General features: G+C 24.7%; 1 protein-coding gene across 50 annotated transcripts in view; it reads left to right on the plus strand.

Annotated features, from left to right (window-relative positions):
• The first annotated feature begins 316 nt into the window (after positions 1-316).
• The window catches only part of Mhc (myosin heavy chain), a 118,995-nt gene continuing 98,554 nt past the window's right edge, over positions 317-20,757 (plus strand). For 41 of the 50 annotated variants that reach the window (XR_012756194.1, XR_012756195.1, XM_075364504.1 and 38 more), the window contains exons 1-3: positions 318-468; positions 17,033-17,322; positions 20,126-20,269. Coding sequence is in view for 48 of the 50 variants with exons in the window: in XM_075364504.1 (XP_075220619.1) it covers positions 17,116-17,322; positions 20,126-20,269 (351 nt within the window). In the remaining 2 variants the exon portion in view is untranslated. Of the gene's footprint in view, positions 469-17,032; positions 17,323-19,904; positions 20,049-20,125; positions 20,270-20,757 lie in introns of all 50 variants that reach the window. The other 9 variants (XM_075364520.1, XM_075364517.1, XM_075364529.1 and 6 more) reach the window with 3 other exon arrangements.

Genomic DNA, 20,757 nt, shown 5'->3' on the forward strand with positions numbered 1-20,757 from the left:
GCCAATAATACTAGTACTAATATTATTACTATTAGAACCGCGTTACCGCCTCATCCTTTGCGTTTTATACAATTAAGAATAAATTTAATAATAGATCTTTTAGAAGCCCCCCCACTCTTAATTTATTTAAAGTTGCCGATTCTCTTTCTGTCGACTTGTTCTGTTGCCATTGTTGGCTCTGTTATCGGTTTGTGTGTGTGTCTGTAAGTATATATATTTGTATGTATAGATATATATATTAAAGCGTGTGTTAGTACATTCGGTAGAGGGGAGGATTGTATTATAGGGGGACAACTCGCAACGGTATTTCTTCACTCCACAAAGGGGTTCAGTGTAGATCACTCCTCTTCGAATAATTTTTTGAAAGTTCGCTAGTTTCTTTTATCAATTTATTTTTTGTTTTTTTTAATCTGTATTAATATTTATTTCAGTGGTTATTTAATTGTAACTACTGATAATATATAAACGGTAATGTAATAACGATTTTTTTATTTTATTTTTTAATATTTTAATTACTTTAATTTTCTTTATATAAATCTAACGTTGTTTTACTTCTTACAAATAACAGTAATAATTAATTTAGAATGCTATTTATAATTGTTTATTGATTAAAATAGTAAACAAATTATTAATAAATAATACTGTACTTCTTATAATTTTTTTACATGAAATAATTTTATTTCTTTTATAATTAATATAAAAATATATAACAAAACTTTACGATGTGACAAATATGTAGAATTTATCATCAAGCAATTTAATCTTTAAACCCATAATTTACTATATAATATAAAAAATAAGAAAATAAATTTAGTATACTTATTTTATAATATAGTATTCTTTTCGTATTTTTTTTACATCGTAAGATATTTTATAGTAATATTTTGATTAAAGTGTTTATACAACTTAAATAGATTTAAATGTATTTTACACTGATATGTGATATTTCATAAACCTCCATATCACAGAGATAGTTGGCTTCGAGGTAGGATATAATTAAATATTTTAAAAATAAATTAACGTATATTGATTTATAAACTTAAATAAAAACTCGTTGATTGTTTTATATATAATTTTTGTTTTATTCATTTTAATGAAAATATTACACGATATTTATTTTAAAAAAAAGTGATAATGTAATTTTGTGTTTTTAATAATTGAATATGCTAGGAACGGTATTAATAATTTTCTTGTACATTCTTTTATGGTCGCACGATATCTTCAAGAATATTCAAAGTTCCGCCATTTTTTCTTTATCTATCATGAGATATATATATATATTTAGGTGAAATGGAAGGATAGTTTACTTAATTTATAAATATAATTATGAATTCTTCTCTTTTACTCTTTTAATTAAATCGGTGTTTTTTTTTAGTAATATATTATTAAACAAGCAAGACAAAAAAAAATGTCATAGCTCTGTTAACACCATAAATTATTTTCAGTTTTTGCAGTCTGTAATACCGCCTACGATATACTATATTGCATCATAATAAAGCTGTATATTTTTTTCATAAAATCTTTTATTTTAATTTAACACCTGTAGTATGGTATTTAAAAGTTTAATTAATTATAATGTAACCTTTTTAGCTAAATGAAATTTATTTTTTTCCCTAATGTGTACGTTTGCAATCTGTTCAACTCATCAGCATCATTCACTGAAGGCTATGCCTTGTAGATTTAGCCACTCTCTTTAAGTCATTATATGAACCAAGGCCCATCTCTTCTTTAACATTATTGATGATGGTTGCTTTCGGTCTACCTATAGGTTTTTTTATCCAAAACTTTGCCCTCAAATATATTCGCCAAGAATTAATCATGTCGTAGTACATATCCTATCAAATTCGCTCTTCTTCTTCGTATAACATTTAGCAAGGACCTCCTCTCACTCACTTCTGCTAACACGTGATCATTTCTTTTCTTATCCTCCCAACTTGTTCAATCGTGAGACGTGGTGTTAATTGAATCCCAACCACCGAAGTACACCGGTATCCGCTGTCTAGTATTCAAATTAGTATAAAAGAAACTAAATTTTACTGGGATTTAAAAAAATTCAAACATTTGAAAATATTTAACAAATATATTTGTTAAAAATAAGTTATAAATTAATTCTTATAAATGTAAATCTTCTTAACAACTTCCAAATATATTAATTTGTAAATAATTTATAAAGGTATAAATAGTGCGATGCATACTCTGATGATGCATTTTAAAAATCATTGACTTAATATAAATAATTGAAAACTAGATTATTTAAAAATCTTTTAATAATTTATTTGTTAAATAATAATCTATACATTTAAAAAAAAATTAATATTTTTAATTAAACTTTATTGAATTTATAATTAAATATATATAAATATAATTAAATATATATATATATATATTTATAAAAATTAATATTATTTTTTAATAATAATATAAATCTTAGATGAATGATTAAAATTTTATTAATGATCTGTTAAGATACCCTTTAATCTATCAAAATCTTCCTTTAAATTCTGTTTATTTTAATCGGATTTAAAATTTAAATTCCATTTACATATTTACATTTACTCTTTTACTTTAAGTGTCTTAGAAATTATCAACCTGATTTTAGATATTTACTTAATCCTAATTCGTTTTATAGCCAACTATGAAATAAGGAATAATTCTTTCAGAAAAGTTTTTATTATATAAAAAATGGAATACTTTATTAAATTATACATTTAAAACTGCTTATAAAAATTTTTAATTTTCTATTATGGTATGTTACTTGTAATATATATTTATTAAAGTATCGTTGAGTAATACAAAAAACAATGGAGAATGTCCTTCAAGAAACTTATACTGAGCCGTAACTGTTTGAAATAATTTTTCGTAATTCATTGCAGCATATAAAATTTAATCAAAATTTTGATTTTAAAACTATATCAAGCCGCTAACTATTAATCAGTAAGCCACAATTTTTTTTTTTTGGCAGACAGTAATTATTTCAAAAAGATCGTTTTAGACTTTAAATAATAATAATAACAATAAAATATATTTTATTAATAATAAAAGATTTATTTTAATAACAAAAGACTACTACTCCATATTATATAGCGTTATAACTTAATTTTATTTCAGTTTTTGAAAAAAAAAAATCTCGTTTTTTTCTATTTTTTTGTTTTAAGATAATTATAGATAATTCAATTCTTCCCCTAAATTAACTTTTGGCTGTTTTGCATATATTAACTTCTTTTTTTAACAGACTTCAAAAAAGGAGATTCTCAATTAAATCCGTAAAAATTTTCTGTCCGGGGCATGACTTTTCACAAAATAACTTAAATAACTTTGCATCGGTTTAGTTTAACACTTACAAAAAAAAAACCAGTTTTTTTTAACATTATAGAATGATTTCATGGTAGTCTACCCTCGTTATCGAATGGTACTGAACTATTAAAAAAAACGTATTAGGGAAAAAACGTTTTTTTGTTTTTGAAAAAACTTCTACATTGATTACGCGCTTTAGATCACTCGTAGACTTGAGAGATTCTTTGTAAACAAATGTTTGTCTTTCGCTGGTTCTTTCGTTTACCAATTTTTCGCATTTGACGCTCTCTTATAACAGTCAATCGATGTGAAAGTTCTTCAAGCATTTCGTTACAAATACGTTTATGTATCGACGAAAAACGGTGTGATCTTTGTTCTTGCGCTCATTTAAAAGGCGCTGTCAATCAAATCATGTTCAGATTGCGTTTTTCTTGATAATTTACAATTCATTTATTCCCGCATTTTAGACAGTCTCTGCCGCTCGTGTACGATAATAGATTTTTAAATTCGATTCCTATACATCCTTTCCCTCGACTGTTTAAGTTATTTTAAACAAGCCTGTTTTATTTCAAGAGAACGTTCTTTTCTCTTACGAACAATCTCTTTTGTAGGCCTACCCCATATTTCCGCTTTGAACAAGTTACAAAAATAAAAATAATAAAATAGAAAAAAATTATAATTAGCCTGAAGCCTTAATTCAAATAAACTTTGTAATCCATACCTCATGCACTCGTAATTCATTTAAAATTTGGCACCGACTTCAGAATATAAATTTTAATGATTGTATTGAGGAGATAGTGGAAAATTATTTTTTCCTTTTGAATCCAATACGTTACAATATTTTTTTATTTTTTTCTTTAGGAATTTGTTCAATTTTTCCTTAAATAATTTTTTATTTTAATTTAAGCTGCTGTTGGCATTTCCTGTTTTGAGTAAGTACCGAGTTTAAATCAAATAAATGCAACAGAACGGACAGATGAAAATTAACAGCTCTAGATAAGAACATTAGTAATGAATAACAACTTTCATTAAAAATATTTTATGTAATATTACCCTCTTTGAAAGAAATTAAATTTTATGTACGTATAAGGACTAATATTTATTTATTAATTTTATTTACTTTTTCTTTGAGTAAGCTTTTGTACTTAAGCAAAAAAAAATTAATCGATTATACTAAATAATTAAATAATCGATTTAATTTCCGTGGCGAAGTGGTACCGTGGTTGGTCTTTCATCTGGAGGTCTTGGGTTCAAATCCCGGTCAGACATGGCATTTCTCATAAGCTAAAAATTTACATTTTTTTTTCATTTTTTACCACGCACAAGCTTCTTCGTAAACTTCTATGGTTAATTAATTCATTAGTCAAAAGATTCTTAAAATATCGATATATAAATCGACTCGATTAATGAACAAAATCTATTAAATTCTTTTTTTAAATATTAATTTCTAATAATCGCCCCCACATTAAAAATCAAACCTCCTCTTTTTAAAGAGTAATATGTTGAAAATAAATTAACTAGTTCTTATTTAATTTTTCTCATTATTATTAAAAACAACTGTAAATTAAAAAATAACTGCATCTTCAAATTTAAGAAAAAATTATTTTCAAAATTTTTTTTTCCTCGGGCATATATGAAGAATTAATATTTATATCTTCTTAAAAATTTCTATACACATATTTTTGACACAATTAAATATCTACAATCTCTTTGCCAGAACAATGAATAGATGTATTGAATACCTGTAATTGACTTATTTTACATTTATTATTTATCACTAATTCTCCTGGATCTAGTCATCTACTTATGATGATTGTATAACAATTGGAATTCGCATCAAGTTTAGAAGTTTTCGTTAATGTTTTTTTACTTTCCTGACATCATAGCTCTAGAACTATGCTGCAAGAAGGAAAGTATGGTAATCGATTAAAAACAAGGGTTTTTTGCATTTCTCGACATTTCATTGCCAAGGGACCCAAAAATACAAAAGAAAAGTGGGGAGTAATTTTTTACATACATATGTGCGTTAGTATACTTGAAGCTTAATAAACTTTGACTGGAGAAAACTCTACTTTCCGAAATCTCTTTTAATTTTTTTTATGAATAACTTCCTGTTTTGTAAGTAAAAAATTTCTATTCCTGTTTTTTTTTCAAGTAGTTCTTAATTTTATTATAATACTCTTTTAGTTTTTCTTTCTAGATAAAAGAAGATAATTTTTTTTTAGTAATTCTATTATCACTCATCTCTAAAATTTGGGCTATGAAATCCAGTCTTCTTTCATTCATTATTTATGAAATAATTTCTTTAAATTTTCGTTATAGCATTTTGTGGGGCTGGAATTTATACATATTAATTTTTTTATCGTTTATAGGACCAAATAATTTCTTTAAAAATGTATTTTCTTTCTTTTGGATTTATTTTCAAAGATCCGTGTTTATCATTGTAAAACATTTCTTTTAAAATATCTTAAAATTACAATAAGCGTGGATATCTGTTATGGAACAATGAAATTATTTTTCCTATAGCATGCTATTTATTTTTATTATAAATGGTTAGGGTTATTTAAAGAGATTTACTTTATACAGACTTATTTTTCTATGAGTCTTTTAAGAAATAGGTTTCATCTTATCAGTTTGACAATTTAAAAAACCCTTAAGATAATTTCTGATAAACTTCAAGTGGTATTTTAAAACTGTTAAAAAATATACTATTTTGTAGTAAAAAATGTTATAGATTTTTTTCTGTAATTATTTCATAATAATAATTATTATTACTATTAATAGTAAAATAGAAATATAATATAATAGACCAAAAACATAAATCAGAACTAGTAAACGTTTACTTAAAATATATTTACAATAAAAAGAACCTTTCTATAAATGCAAAATTAAGGCATTACAGCGCGGTTGTGAGATCAGTCATCTTGTACAGCATGGAAACTACAAATATAACTGGAATAAAAAATCCTACTCAAGATATAAAGAAAAATTTTAAGAAGGATTTATGGTCCAAGAAGAACACAAAAAGGCCACAGAATGAGATCAAATAAAGAGATATACGATAAAATTCCTGGAAGTAACAATAAGAAAACGACGATTAAAATTCTATGGACTCATGATCGAATGAGTACCAATCGAGGCTAAACGAACGGATTTTCAATAAACACTGAAACTACAAAGGTGGTAATGTTAAACAGATGAAAGAAGAGCTCAAAAATTTCAGAAAAATACTGTTTTGATGGAAAAAAAAATATATAGAACATTTTTGAATTAAGGGTTACTGTAGGTGAAAAGAAAAAACTCAAAAGAAGAGAATGGACTGAAGAAAAAAGAGCTAAACAGTCCGAAAAAATGAAGAACTTCTGGATGAAAAAGAAAGAAACTACATGCAATGATATTTGAATGGTCCTTGAAGGCCTATTTTCGGTGAGAAAAAAATAGGAATATAATACATCTCAAGCGAATTTAAAAAAAAAGATGTTGGCTTTATTTAAAGAAGACTGTAAGAAAAAATAAAAATATTATTTTTTTTATTTTTGCAACAATATTTTTATAGAAATATACTCATGGATTATATTTATTACATTTCATAATAAATTTTGAAAGCTGGGAGCTAAAATATTTGTAAAAATAGTTGTATTTTAGTACATTACAGTCAGCCACATTTTAGTCACCCGGTATAAAATACATCAAAACACGCACACATAAATGCATTAACGAATAAACAGAACCCACGCTTAACACATTAACACGCCAGTCTTGGAATAGATCATCAGTCAGCACCCTTTTTTCAGTCGTAACATAATTTCTCTTCCTTCATGTAATACTTAACTCCCACTCTTAATGTACGAAAATTCTTTCTCCCTTTTTCATCTTGCTATTAAAAAACAAGAATAATAATAATAATAGGTTAATAATTATAAAATAAGTAGCGTGTTGAAATATATATTTTTTCTTCATATAAAATATTTTTTTATACTTGATATTATTTTTAAAATTTCGAATAATGTTTTGTGTAAATATAATGAAAAAATAATTGGAAAATAAAACTTTAAAAATATTAGTTCATTAATAAAATATTCAGTTTTTTACTTATTTATTCTAAAAACTATTTTTTTCCCCGATTGAAAAATTTCAGAGAAAAAAAATCTTTGTCTACGTTTGCAAATATTATTTTTTTTTTTTTTTTATATATTAATAAAATATAACGATTTATTTGCATAGAATATCTCCGTTTATAAAATCCTCTTTGTTATCTTTAGGCTCATTCTTGTTAAATATCCGTAAAAAGCCTGTCTTTGTTTTCGTATGGAGTTTGTAAGTTTGACTGATCTGCGGTAGAGTTCACTATTGTTCCTCATTTTCAACCCTCATACCGTTTCCGTATCCAAGAATTTTCTTAGTATCTCTCTCTGACTAATTTCTATTTTTCTTATTTAATTGATTTATTTATAAAAATGAACAAAATAAAAAATATTAAATTAAAAATTTTGCATTCTAAGATAAAGAGAAAACAAAACATTAAAAAAGTAAAATTTTAGAACAAGATACGCGTTTCGATTATTAAACAATCATCATCAGTAGTTATATAAAAAAAATAAATAAAATTTTTATCTGTATTTATAAAACCAAATAAAAAATTATATTTCCACATATTTATTCTGGTTGTATCACTTTATAAACTAATGATTCTTTCCGGTAATTAGAATGTCCCACTGGCATTTGGGAATCTGAAGGATGTAAAGTAACGATAGAGTGTAAACAATAGTAATAAAGTAAACCACTTTTAATAAAAAATTTACCATAAACTACTGAAGTTGCAGTACTTCAGTTATAATTTCACTATAGGCAGTTCGTATTTATTAGTGATTAATAACAGTAGTAATCGATTATGCTTAACAATTATTAAAAAAAATTTAGATATTAATAATAATAATGGAATAAAATCTAGTTGTAATCAATTCAATTGGAAACTTACTGTTTATATTATTTTTAATGAATTGTTTTTAAATTTTGTTTATTTACATGATATTTATTAATTAAAAATTGAAATGCGTTGTGTTTAATAATTAATATATAAAGCTTCATCTTTATCTTTATTTTTACTTCCTTGTACGAAGTAAAGAAAGTACTGAGATCGCGAAAAACTTTGGTTTCCAGATTTCAACGGAAATGTCCATTTTGACCATCTCTGAATCCATTTTGACTAGTTTCGGCGTGAAGTCTGTACGTATGTATGTATCTCGCATAACTCAAAAACGATTAGCTGTAGGATGTTGAAATTTTGGATTTAGGACTGTTGTAATAACTAGTTGTGTACCTCCCCTTTTGATTGCAATCGACTGAACCAGAAGTGTTCAAAAAAGCCCAAAATGCAAAAAAAATTGGATTTTGGACTTTTTCTTACCTGCAGTTATAAGCCCTCATTGACAGCTTTTCAAAGATATTCCATAAGGTACTTATTTTCATCGGTTCCAGAGTTATAGTCAAATAAAATTTTAATCAATGAAATATTTTGATTTTACAAGGGGAAGGCAAATCGGTTCAAATCCGACTTCAGCTCCTTTTTTTTAAGCCTTTTTTAAATTTAAATATATTGATTTATTAATAATTATTAGCCTCTGATTGTAAAAAAGCTTTAACGATAAATAATAACAATAAAAAAATATATATTTAAAAAAAAATATTAAAAGTTATTAATGAAATAAAGTTTTATGTATTTTTTGTTTTAAAAAAATGTGTATATGTAATTTAATAGGCGTACAAAGAAGTCATGTGGAGTCCACATCAGATTTTTTTATATTTCAATAATTGTTGAGCATTGGTCAATACATGTAATATGGCATATTTTTTTCAAAACAGTAAAATTAAAAAAAATAATTGTATTTTTAAACAGGAATTTTTAATTTTCTAAACTTTACGTTTTTTTTTTCTATTGTTTGTTATTATCTTAATTTGGTTTTAGGAAATATAACAAATATAATATGTTAAAATATAAATTCAAATTCATAAAAGATTTTTTTTAAATAATTTAATTTTCTTTTAAATCCTACATTTAGGTTCTCAATTGAAATATTTTTTTAAACTTTTTTTCACTATTTCGGTCAAGGGAAAAGTATGTCTCCTAAATTTAAATATATTCTATAATATCAGATAGTAAACTTTTATAGATCTGCCAAAGGACAGACTGTCAATTAAAATCGTTCATGCTGCTTATAGAAAATGATTAATATGAATAAGGATTTAATTTTAAACAAAATGTTTTAAAAAAGTAGTATATAAGAAAAATAAAGTATTTTTTCGCTTTTTTAATCTTTTATTTTAGAGTTTTTAAACATTAATTTAATTATAGTTACCCACTCTTTTCATGATAATGACAAAATAAATTTTATGCCATGAAAAAAGTGGTATCAGCATGAAACCATTGAACACTCTGAATGAAAAAATACAGACATAATACGATAAATACCTTATTCAAAATGAGTATTTTTTAAATTAATTTATTTTTTGTGTTTTTATTATTAAACTTTATTCATTTAAATTGTTTTTCCTAATATGTACGTTTCAATCAGTTCAACTTGTGAAAAGTAAGCCACCCATAGCCCAATGAGGTACGGATACACACGCACACACACACACATATATATATATATATATATATATATATATATATATGACATGTAAACGAGATGTAAAGTATTATACAGGCTCAGGTCAACCATTCCAAAGATGTGTGGTTAATTGAACCCCAGCCATCAATGTACACCGGTATCTAATGTCTAGTATTCAAATCCATATGAAAGTAACTTACCATAAGTATGATTTGAATCTTACAACCATTGACTTCGAAAATCAACTGTTAACTGATTTGCGACAACGAGTTAACCACTATACCAACCCCATTACTCTAATTTAAAACTGATCATTAAAATTTCAATTCTTTTATATTTAAGGAGATTTATCAAAAATATATCGAAAATTTTAATAAAATTCCTACCTTTTCTACATAAAAATAGATATATATCTAATTATGTTAAAATTACTTCATTTTATTTATTTTTTATTCTTTTTGCTGCTGTGGATAAAATATATCGTTACGAGTAGTAATACTTCTGAAAAATTTATTAAAGTGGATATAGAGGTGTCAAAATTTCATTATATACAAATATATAAATCTTTTGTAGCTAAAATTTATTTCCGTACGTAAAAATTTAGTAAATAAAGTTTTATACTTTTTTTTTTTTTTACTTAAAAGAATTTAATTCTACTTAAAAAAATTGATGTGGACACCACACGATTTCCTTGTACGCTTATTAAATTACATATACGGATTTTTTTAAAATGAAAGGTACATAAATTTCTTTTATATATATATATATATATATATATATATATATATATATATATATATATATATTATTGTTATTATTGAATTATTATTTATTGCAAATTTTTTTACAATCAGAAGTTAATAAATTAATATATTTAAATTAATAAAAAAGTTAAAAAGAAGAAAATGAAGTCTAATTCGAACCGATGTGTCTTTTCCTGGTAAGATCGAAATATTTCATTAATTAAAATTTTATTTTGCTATAACTCTGGAACCAATGAAAATAAGTACCACTTATCATATATCGTTGAAAATCTCTCAATGAGGGCTTATTACTGCAGTTAAGAAAAAGTCCAAAATCCAAAAAATTGGATTTTGAGCTTTTATGGACACTTTTGGTTCAGTTGACTGCTTTCAAAAGAGAAGGTGCACAACTATATATTACAATAGTACTAAATCCAAAATTTCAACATCTTACGGCTAATCGTTTTTTAGTTATGCGAGTACGTACAGACTTCACGCCGAAACTAGTCAAAATGGATTCAGGGATGCTCAAAATGGATATTTCCGTTAAAATCTGAAAACCGAAATTTTTCGCGATCACAGAACTTCCTTTACTTCGTACAAGGAAGTAAAAAACTATGTTGTTATTATAAATAAATAAAAATTATGTTTAACTAAAAATATTGAAGACATACTTTTACATATAAATTATATTTTAAATAAATTTAAAAAATATTATTGAAAACGTTTTGGAGAAGTATTTAGAAATCAGTTAAAAATAACATTCAAAATATTTTAAATACAAAAAGTTTTTAAAAAATGAAGAAATTTTTTTTATTCTGTTTCGACATAAAGCACATAACTGAGGTACATCGACTGACAGCAGCATTACGTATACTTCAGAGAGATTCTAATCAAAAATATTTCTATTTATTTTTAAAAAATCACCCTGGTATACATCTAACAAATATACCAGGAGTGTTCATAAAGATATCAATTCTCCTATTTAATTCGCGAAGAAATTAAATAATTTAGCTCACTATATAAAATTTAAAAGCTATCAACTTTCTTGACAACAGTTAAATACCTAAAACATTTATAAATTTATTTTAACAACCATACAATTACAATTCAAATTTAATCTTTTTATGTACCTGTTGAAAAGTGACTTAAGGATGTCATACTTACACTTATTTCGCCCAGCAAAAACTACTGAAGATATACTGATGAAAATTTGTATACACTTACTTCTTATACTGTAAATAAAAGAGATTTTTTTGAAATTCTGAGTTTGAAGGGTTGAAATAGAGTAACAATGAAATTTATTTTTTAATTTTTGGATAAAAAAAACTTGATTATTGGTGTATGTAATCTTCATTTGAATATATAAAACCGGATTTCTAGACTTCTTGAAATTTGACCATAAAAGGTAAAATAATTATGAACAATTTTTGCAAATTTTCCCCATTTCCGACTATACTAAATAAGATATTCACTAGATTTGGGCTTGCAAATACACTTCAGATAAATATCTAAAAACATTTTCGGGTTTTTTTATTTGTTTTTAAGGGGTGTAAAAGACGGTATACAGCATGGCGACTAATCCAACTCGGCCACTGCCACTGTTACTGTATGTGCGATACGACTGGCTACACCTGCCTCCGGTTACTTGATTAAAAAACATAAAATACTGACTGGGGAGGAAAGTTCCTTGGCTAGACGCGAAGGACGAGCTAGGTGAGCCCTTAGCGGCTCAACATCTCCTGACCGCAATGGGAAACGCAATAAACCATATAGCGTGGGGTATATGAATAAAGTTAGCATTTGCCGTATGAATGAAAGTTAGCATATGCTGACAAACTAGACCATCTACATTTTTTCTTTTTTACCGAGTTCTTTTTTTCAACTCTTGCGTATTTTATAATATTTGTGTGCTTTTATTTTTAAGATTCTTTATATTTTTGAATAATTACTCATTTTTTTTGTATTTCAAAAAATAAAATAAACTTGGCGTTAAGGAATTAATTTCTGTATTCATGTTCAAATTCTGATTATGTATTTCGCGATCAAAGCTGTGACAGGAAATGCTAGTATATATATATATATATATATACTAGCATTATATATAACTATTATATATATATATAACATTTGTATAATTGAATATTAATAAAAAAAAATGCAAAAACGTTCAATTTAAATCATATTTACGAGTATATCTATAGATGGATCGTCTTAACTAATTAAAAAAGTTCTTTTCTTATAATAAATAATTATTTTATTGTCTTTGACCTAAACAATTATTTTTAACTATAAAATTTGATTTAAAATTAAATTATATATCCAATTTAACAAATACGCAAATACATCCATTTAATTTGAAATTAATTTTTTTTCATAAAAAAAAATGAGTAAAATATTTATCGTTAAGTTGGTACACCTGCCTTCTGGCAATCGAGAACTACGGAACTGACTGACTGTACATCTGTTCGAATAACATGTTTGGTTGTGATGTGTTTTTCTATTTTGAGTGAACTAATATTAACGTATCTCTATTAAGTGCAGTGCTTGGATTTTTTTTATCTCCTGGTATTTAAATGTAATTAGTTTTTTTTTTAGTATAGTCTATTCAATTTTTTGGTATATAGTTAATATTAAAATAATTCTGAAATAAAATACTGTTATAAGTTTTAACTTGTTTTATAATTATTATTATTACTATTTTAATAATTAGATAAGTCGATAAATGAAACTGTTTATTTTTACACTACAGCTCTAAACATATAAAAATTTTTCGATTAAATATTCTTGGATGAATGTTTTAATTAGTAAAAAACATATACATAAATTATAAATGTATTTAACTATAAGATATACAATTACACACATTTATATACCTAAATTATTGTTTATTTAACATAAATGATTTGTAGTCGAAGGATTTTTATCCAAATATAATTTTTTTTGTTATTTGTTTTGTTTTTTGCTTGATGAATTAATTAATTCACAGAACCTTACAAAAGGTTTGTACGTGGAAATATGGAAATGGAATTTTTTAGCGAATGAAAATGCCATACCTACCGGGATTCGAACCCGGTACCCCCGGATGAAAGGTCGAGATCCTACCACTCCGCCATAGAGATTGGAGGGAGTTTTTTTATGTTGAATTTATTTTCATACTATTATTTCAAAACTATTTATTTAACATATTTTAGTAGGGTTTTTTGCGTAATAAAAACATTTTTCTGGAAATAAAATTTTTTGTTCCAATAAATGGATCAAATTATTTGTTTATTCTAATGTATACTGAATAGATATACAGTTTGGTAATGAACAGTATTATTTTTTTTTATTTTACGTATATTTTTGTAATAATAAATACGAACTTTGGTAATGTAGATCTGTTATGGTCAGTATATCTTATGCAAACCGGAAAATTTTCAATTTTTAATAATTCTTATAACTAATATTTCCATCTAATTAATTATAACAAAACAAAATGGCGTATTTTACTCATTCGAATACATTCTTTGTTTTTCTAAAGATATGTACGACGTAGGATAAATCTGAAAATCAGCTATGGTATTTACCTCATAAAGAGAGGACTGCCCCTAAAAATTGGCTTTTCCCTCACTTTGAATCAAAAGAAAGAGAAAACTAAATAGTTCATAAGATTCATGCCCACGAAGATTAGTTAACTTTTTTCGTAGAAACGGAATATAGTTCTACCATCCATATCTCGTGAATATCCTCCATGTCTTACTTAAAACCAGAGAATTAGAATTACCCAGCTGTAAAGGAAGAAGTCTGTATACTGCAGTTTACATGGGGCTATTGAAAATAAAAAAATAAAGTGATCTTCTGACACCTTATTTACTGACCCAAATATAATAAAAAGTTATTAAAATTCAGATGATAGTCAACCCTATGAGTGGCTGCTTCACTATTTACAACCGGGACTAAAAATGTAATGAACATCATTACTCTATGGGAAAGCATATCCAACTTATATAAAAAAATGACTTTTCTGTATCACAGCCGTTAAAAAAAAAGAGTGGAAAAGAGTGTGTAAACAAGCAAGTTAATATACCACTTTAAAAATTCAATTACATTTCATAATATATCAATTGTAATGAGCTACATTACATTACAAAAGTGGGTAATTCATTTTCTGAAAATGATTAATTTACTTCTTTCTTAACATTCTGCTTCAGTGCTGCAAAAATTCATTAATCTAAAATGAGAATAAATAAATAGTATTTTTTTTTAATTACACAAAAAATAAACTATTATGATTAAAGGTTTATTTTTAAAAGTACTTCAAAAAAAATGAAATTTTAAAGGAAACTTCTAGTTAATCTGATGTATGTGTGATTCCATCAAATTAAAATTGTTAACTTTACAAACAAAATTAAAAAATTAAATCAATTTTTTTAATAATTAAACCACTTCAAAAAATTCCTGCTCTTAAAAGTAAAAAAAACTTTTAAAATTCTTTGTTGTTTTTCAATTTCTTCAAATCAGCACCAAATTAAAACAACTATAATAATTTGCTAAACCTTAATTTGAGTCGACTTTAAAAAATTAAAAAAGTTTTCTTTTTCTAGAATGTGGTTTTTAAAGTTTTTTTAAAACTTATTTTATTAAAAGAAACAACAAAAAATACAGCTTATACTTTCCGACATCCTTGCATTTTGTTTTATAACTTTAACTTATCATTTAAGGTAAAATCGGATAAGTTCAGTAGTTCATAAATAAAATAATTATTTTAAATTAATAAACTACTTATAATATTTTGCTTTAAATGTAAAAATAATGTTGAACTCATTTCATTTTATCTTTTTGTCATTTATTTGACTGGTTTAATACTATTCTCTCTTTCTTTCTGTTCTGTGCTAATTTTTTAAAATTCAACATAGTTACTACAATCTATTTTTTTCAGTTCTTTTTTTATAAATTTCAGTATTTTTCTTTCTACGCAGTTTTTGCTTTTTTATACATCCCTCTGTTATCAGATTTACTAAACCCGTATGTCTTAATATAATACATGAAAAGTAATTTAGTGGACCCTTTACAAAATTTTTACCATAAATGTCTCTCTCCAATTATTTATCTCTTAAAAACGTTTTATTTCATATTTTATTAATTAAAATTAACTGAAAAATAATTTAAAAGTATTAATAGAAATTAGAAAATAATAATTGTTTCAAATAAATAATTATTATTTTTATGTTAAAAAAACAAAACTTTTTTTGTAAATATAAGAAAACTACAATCTAAGAAAACTTATGGCTTATTTTTTGTTAAACATTGCGCATTTACTCTTATTAATAACGTAACATAAATCAAAAAATAACATTTTAATATTCTCAGCCAAGAATAATAAAAAATGTATTTTTACAAAATGTTAAACATGGTAAGACAGACGTTTTTATGTATTGTGCTAAGTTTATTGTGTAGCGTATTACATATATATGTAAACTATGAATATTAGTTTGCCCGGACAGAGCCCCTACAATATCACATTGATGTCTGTTGCTCTATAAGAGCTCAGGGCTAAACACAGGCTACCAGTATTTACTAGAAGCAAACTCAACTGTTCTATTCTTGGATTATACCGTGATGTATTCGATACACACATACACGAACACACGAATAAAAATATCTATATAAGACCCAGAGCAATATAACTAAGCTTTCTGCTACTGCTTTATCGAGGTTTTTTTTTACTCTTCTATTTCTTTCTTCCTCATTCAAAATACACACACACAAACATATGCAACTAGCTATTTTACTGCTGCTGCCACTACTCAAATCAGTTCACTTCCTTTTAAAGGTTGGCACACAAATAACAAACATCCACCACAATCTTTCTATTTATTTATTTATGTTTTTTTCTTTCACTGTTCTCAATCTTCCCTTTATAAAGCATAATGGTGGAATACATATACCATTTTATTTCGGTTTTTTTCTTTAAAATGTTTGAACATTCCATTTTATTTTGTTTTTAATTTTCATTTATAATTTTTTTTTTAACTTAAACATTTTTAAAAATATTTTACTGTTTTAAATTATCAAATGGAAAATATATTTTCTAAAACATGTATTCTCATGGCGGTAATAATTTTCAACCTAAGTTTGAAAGAGTAAAATAATTTTTAAATCCTGGGGAGCTACTACATATTAGCTCTGTAAATATTGAGAAATTTTATCCTTTACCAGGTTTTTTAAATTTTATTTTAAGATGATTTATGTAGTATATTTTTTACCATTAAACCGTTGATAGAACTGCTATTTGTAATTATTTAAAGATTTTATTATATTTAGTTAATTTAATAAGCTTTAACCTAACCTTTTTGTATAAATTTGTACATTTAATATATTTTTTTCTTTATTTTGTTACAGAAGCTCGAGTCCAGTTACCCGTTCAGAGTAGTCTTGTCGTTCGTTATTTGTCTTGCTTGCTGTGATCTCTAAATACCCGCAGAATGCCGAAAGTAGTAAAACAAGAAGGAGAAGATCCCGATCCAACCCCATACTTATTTGTTTCACTTGAACAGAAGCGTATCGATCAGACAAAGCCTTACGATGCAAAAAAGGCCTGCTGGGTACCCGATGAAGCCGAAGGTTTCCTCCAGGGTGAGATCAAAGCGACAAAGGGCGACATTGTCACCGTCACATTGCCCGGCGGCGAGGTATTGTATTATTTTAATAATGTATTTTGTTTTTGTTATTTAAATACAAAATAATTCATATCTATTTACAAATGCAATACAAATTATAGAGAAATAATATCTAACATATTTTCATTATGTTCCTTTATTAATTTTTATATATTTTTAAATTAATCATTTTATTATTACCTAAAGTTATTACTGGCAGTTTGTTTTTATTTTATTTTTATTAAATTATTTAATATAAAAATTAAGGGTGTTATTTAGCATTAAAAAATAATTAAATTTGTTTACTTTTTTTGTTATTTTTCTTATACTCGTATAATGTTTTTAAACTTGTTTATATCTGAATTTAATAACTTATTAACCGAAAGGCTGATAAAATCCCCTTTATTTGCCGTTTCCCTCAGAAGTACATATAATTAGTGGAAAAATATTTTTATAAAATAAAATTAATTTTAATTATAAAAAAAAAGTATTATCAAATTTCTAGTGGCATTGTCCAATGAAATACATACTTTAAAAGTATTTTAATAACCAATTATAGTTTGAAAAATTCCATATTTAATGGGTTAAATAAAAAATAATAATAAAAAATAAGAACACAGTATATTACTTGTATTGATATACATGGCATTTCGTTGCTAAGTTTTTTTAATTAACTTCCTTCCATTTTGTTAAATTTTTTTTATTGTGTACCAAACGTAACAGAAAAATAAAATAGCTGACACTTCCTCTTATTTTATAATGGTTTGCAGATGAAATAAAAATTAATTTTGTTAATAATTTATACAATTTTATTTTATCTTATATAAATACCTGTAGAAGGATTTTATAAATGTTTACTAATTATTTATTAAATAATTTTCAACTTTTTTTCTAGATGAAAAAACTTTAAAGATTTATTTCTACTAGTAAATAAATAAATTATTTTTAAAGATACTGATTTAATTTTTATAAATTAAATTATTAAACATAATATAAAAAATAACTTAGTTATTTTTTTAAATCAAATATTTAATTTAATAATATACTTCTTAATTGAGTAAAATTTATATTTTTTTTCAATTTATAATTTTATTTTTTTTTTAATTGTTAAAAATTGCTGTTTCATATATATTTAAATAATAACATAATGTTTTTATTAGGTTAACTTATAGAAATTCGTATTTATTACTCGGCAGATAGTAGGGCATATCATTAAATAAATGAATAAATCATTCCAGAAGTTTACAAAATTTTTTTTATCGATCATTAGTAACAGTAAATAAACGCCGATAGGAAGCAGGAAAATTGATCTAAGCATTGTTAACATCGAATATTTTCTTCAATCTTTAACATGTAATCTTACAATTCACATTTTTTAATTTATAGGGTATTTAATATTTAAATACCCTGGGTACATATTATTTATAGAATACATATTGCTTTATGTTCATAATCGTTAATCCATAAATAAAAATTTTATAAGTTTTTCTACGATTTTTATACATTTAAGAGATATTAACATAAATCTTTTTTTTTTGTAGACATTGTTTTCAATGTATAAATAACTTAATTTAATTATATATCTATTCAAATAATGTTTTTTCATGATAAAAGTATTATAAAAAAAAATTTTTTTTTTTAGATTATCCTATTCATAGTATGCAGCCAAGAATACTTTTAGGCTATGAATAAAACCTTGAAAATAGTCTAAATTTACATCTTCGTTATGAGGCTATTCTTTATTACTATAATTAAGCATAACAGTAAAAATTTTCAATTTATATTTGTTTCATTTAAAAGATTTTTGCTAAAATAAAAGTTTGTTTGTATTAAATCCGTTCATACATAATTTTAATATCTTGAAATTTATTTTATGATATAAACAAGATATTCTTTTTCCAATTTATTGGAATGAAGTTAGTTATTCTACGGAATTAATGGGCATAAAATACTATTCAACATTATTCGATGTTAATTCTTTCTTATAGATACCAGTAATAATTGTATTCCATGATACTGGGTCTACTCGAAAAAGAGTTTCTATTAAAAAAATATGTATAAAGTGATTCACGTCCTGATACAGTGAGAGTAAAAGCAAAAAAAAAAGTATTTCATGGAATATTTCTTCATGTAGAATGAAAAAAATACCAATATTTTTTTATCAAAATGTTAATTTTATAACTGTATTTTTCGAGAAAAATTGGACGTTTTGTCTATCTTTTTTAATCTAAGATTTCCTATTAATTTTAGCGATTAAATATTCGGGACTTTACTCCACCAGATTATACCTGATTCTTTTTTTTAATACAATAAAAAAAGTGAAATTTATATTTTACCTGTTCTAAACGTCATATTTATTTATGAAGGTATACCACTGTAAAACCTCTTGAACTCCTGTAAAGTACCCAGAATTTTTAATCATTATATCGGTAAACTAGCCAACGTTATTTATTTCAAATATTTTTAATTTACGTAATAAAAATTAAATAAAAACTTCTGAAACGATTTAATTATTAATTTATAATATTTTCAGTAAACGGGTAAATAGGTTCAAAAATAATAATAATTATAAGATTTTCTTTATGTATATATATGTTGGATATTGTATTGAGCAGGAAAAAAGCCTGAAAAAAGAACAAGTCTTCCAAGTAAATCCACCAAAATTCGAAAAAGTTGAAGACATGGCTGATATGACATACTTGAACGATGCTGCGGTACTTCACAACTTGAAACAACGTTACTATGTGAAATTAATCTACGTAAGTCATTTTCTGTTATACAAATTAAATATGTTTATTAAAATATATCTAATGTGTAATTTGTTTGAATTTCACAGACCAAGGACTTCAAGAAAGATCAAGTGGGTCAAGTAAACCCACCAAAATTTGAAAAATGCGAGGATATGTCTAACTTGACATATCTTAATGATGCCTCTGTATTGTACAATCTGAAGCAGCGTTACTATCATAAGCTTATCTATGTAAGTCTAGGAAATCCAAGAGGATGTGGCTCTGTTATGTGGATTGCAATGGAAAAATAATTTTTTTTTTTGGATGACCGTTTAAAATAATAATTACGATGAGACGTATAATTTTGTGTTTTTACCCTTTTGCACCTTTGTGTTTAGTGTTATGTTTTAAATGACATATTTTACTCCTTTTCCTGCAATTTTATGTTTTTATGTGCAGGTTAAATCCTTTATCCGCTATTTTTATTTATTTATTCTTTCCTAGATGGAAAATTATTTTTTATTTTGTAAATAGCAATTTTTTATTTAAAATATTTTGATAGTTGATTGTAATATTTAAATATTATTTTCCTTAATGACATTTTTTATTATTATTTCTAAAGAAGAATTTTACTTTCAAGGAATAATTTTTAATTATTAATAAAAACCCACATCAGTTTTTTAATTAAAAAGTTTTTTGGTAAAATTACTGCTTCATTAATTCCTTTAAAATAATTAAC

This window comes from Lycorma delicatula, chromosome 4 (genome assembly GCF_047948215.1).
Source record: "Lycorma delicatula isolate Av1 chromosome 4, ASM4794821v1, whole genome shotgun sequence".
NCBI lineage: Eukaryota > Metazoa > Arthropoda > Insecta > Hemiptera > Fulgoridae > Lycorma > Lycorma delicatula.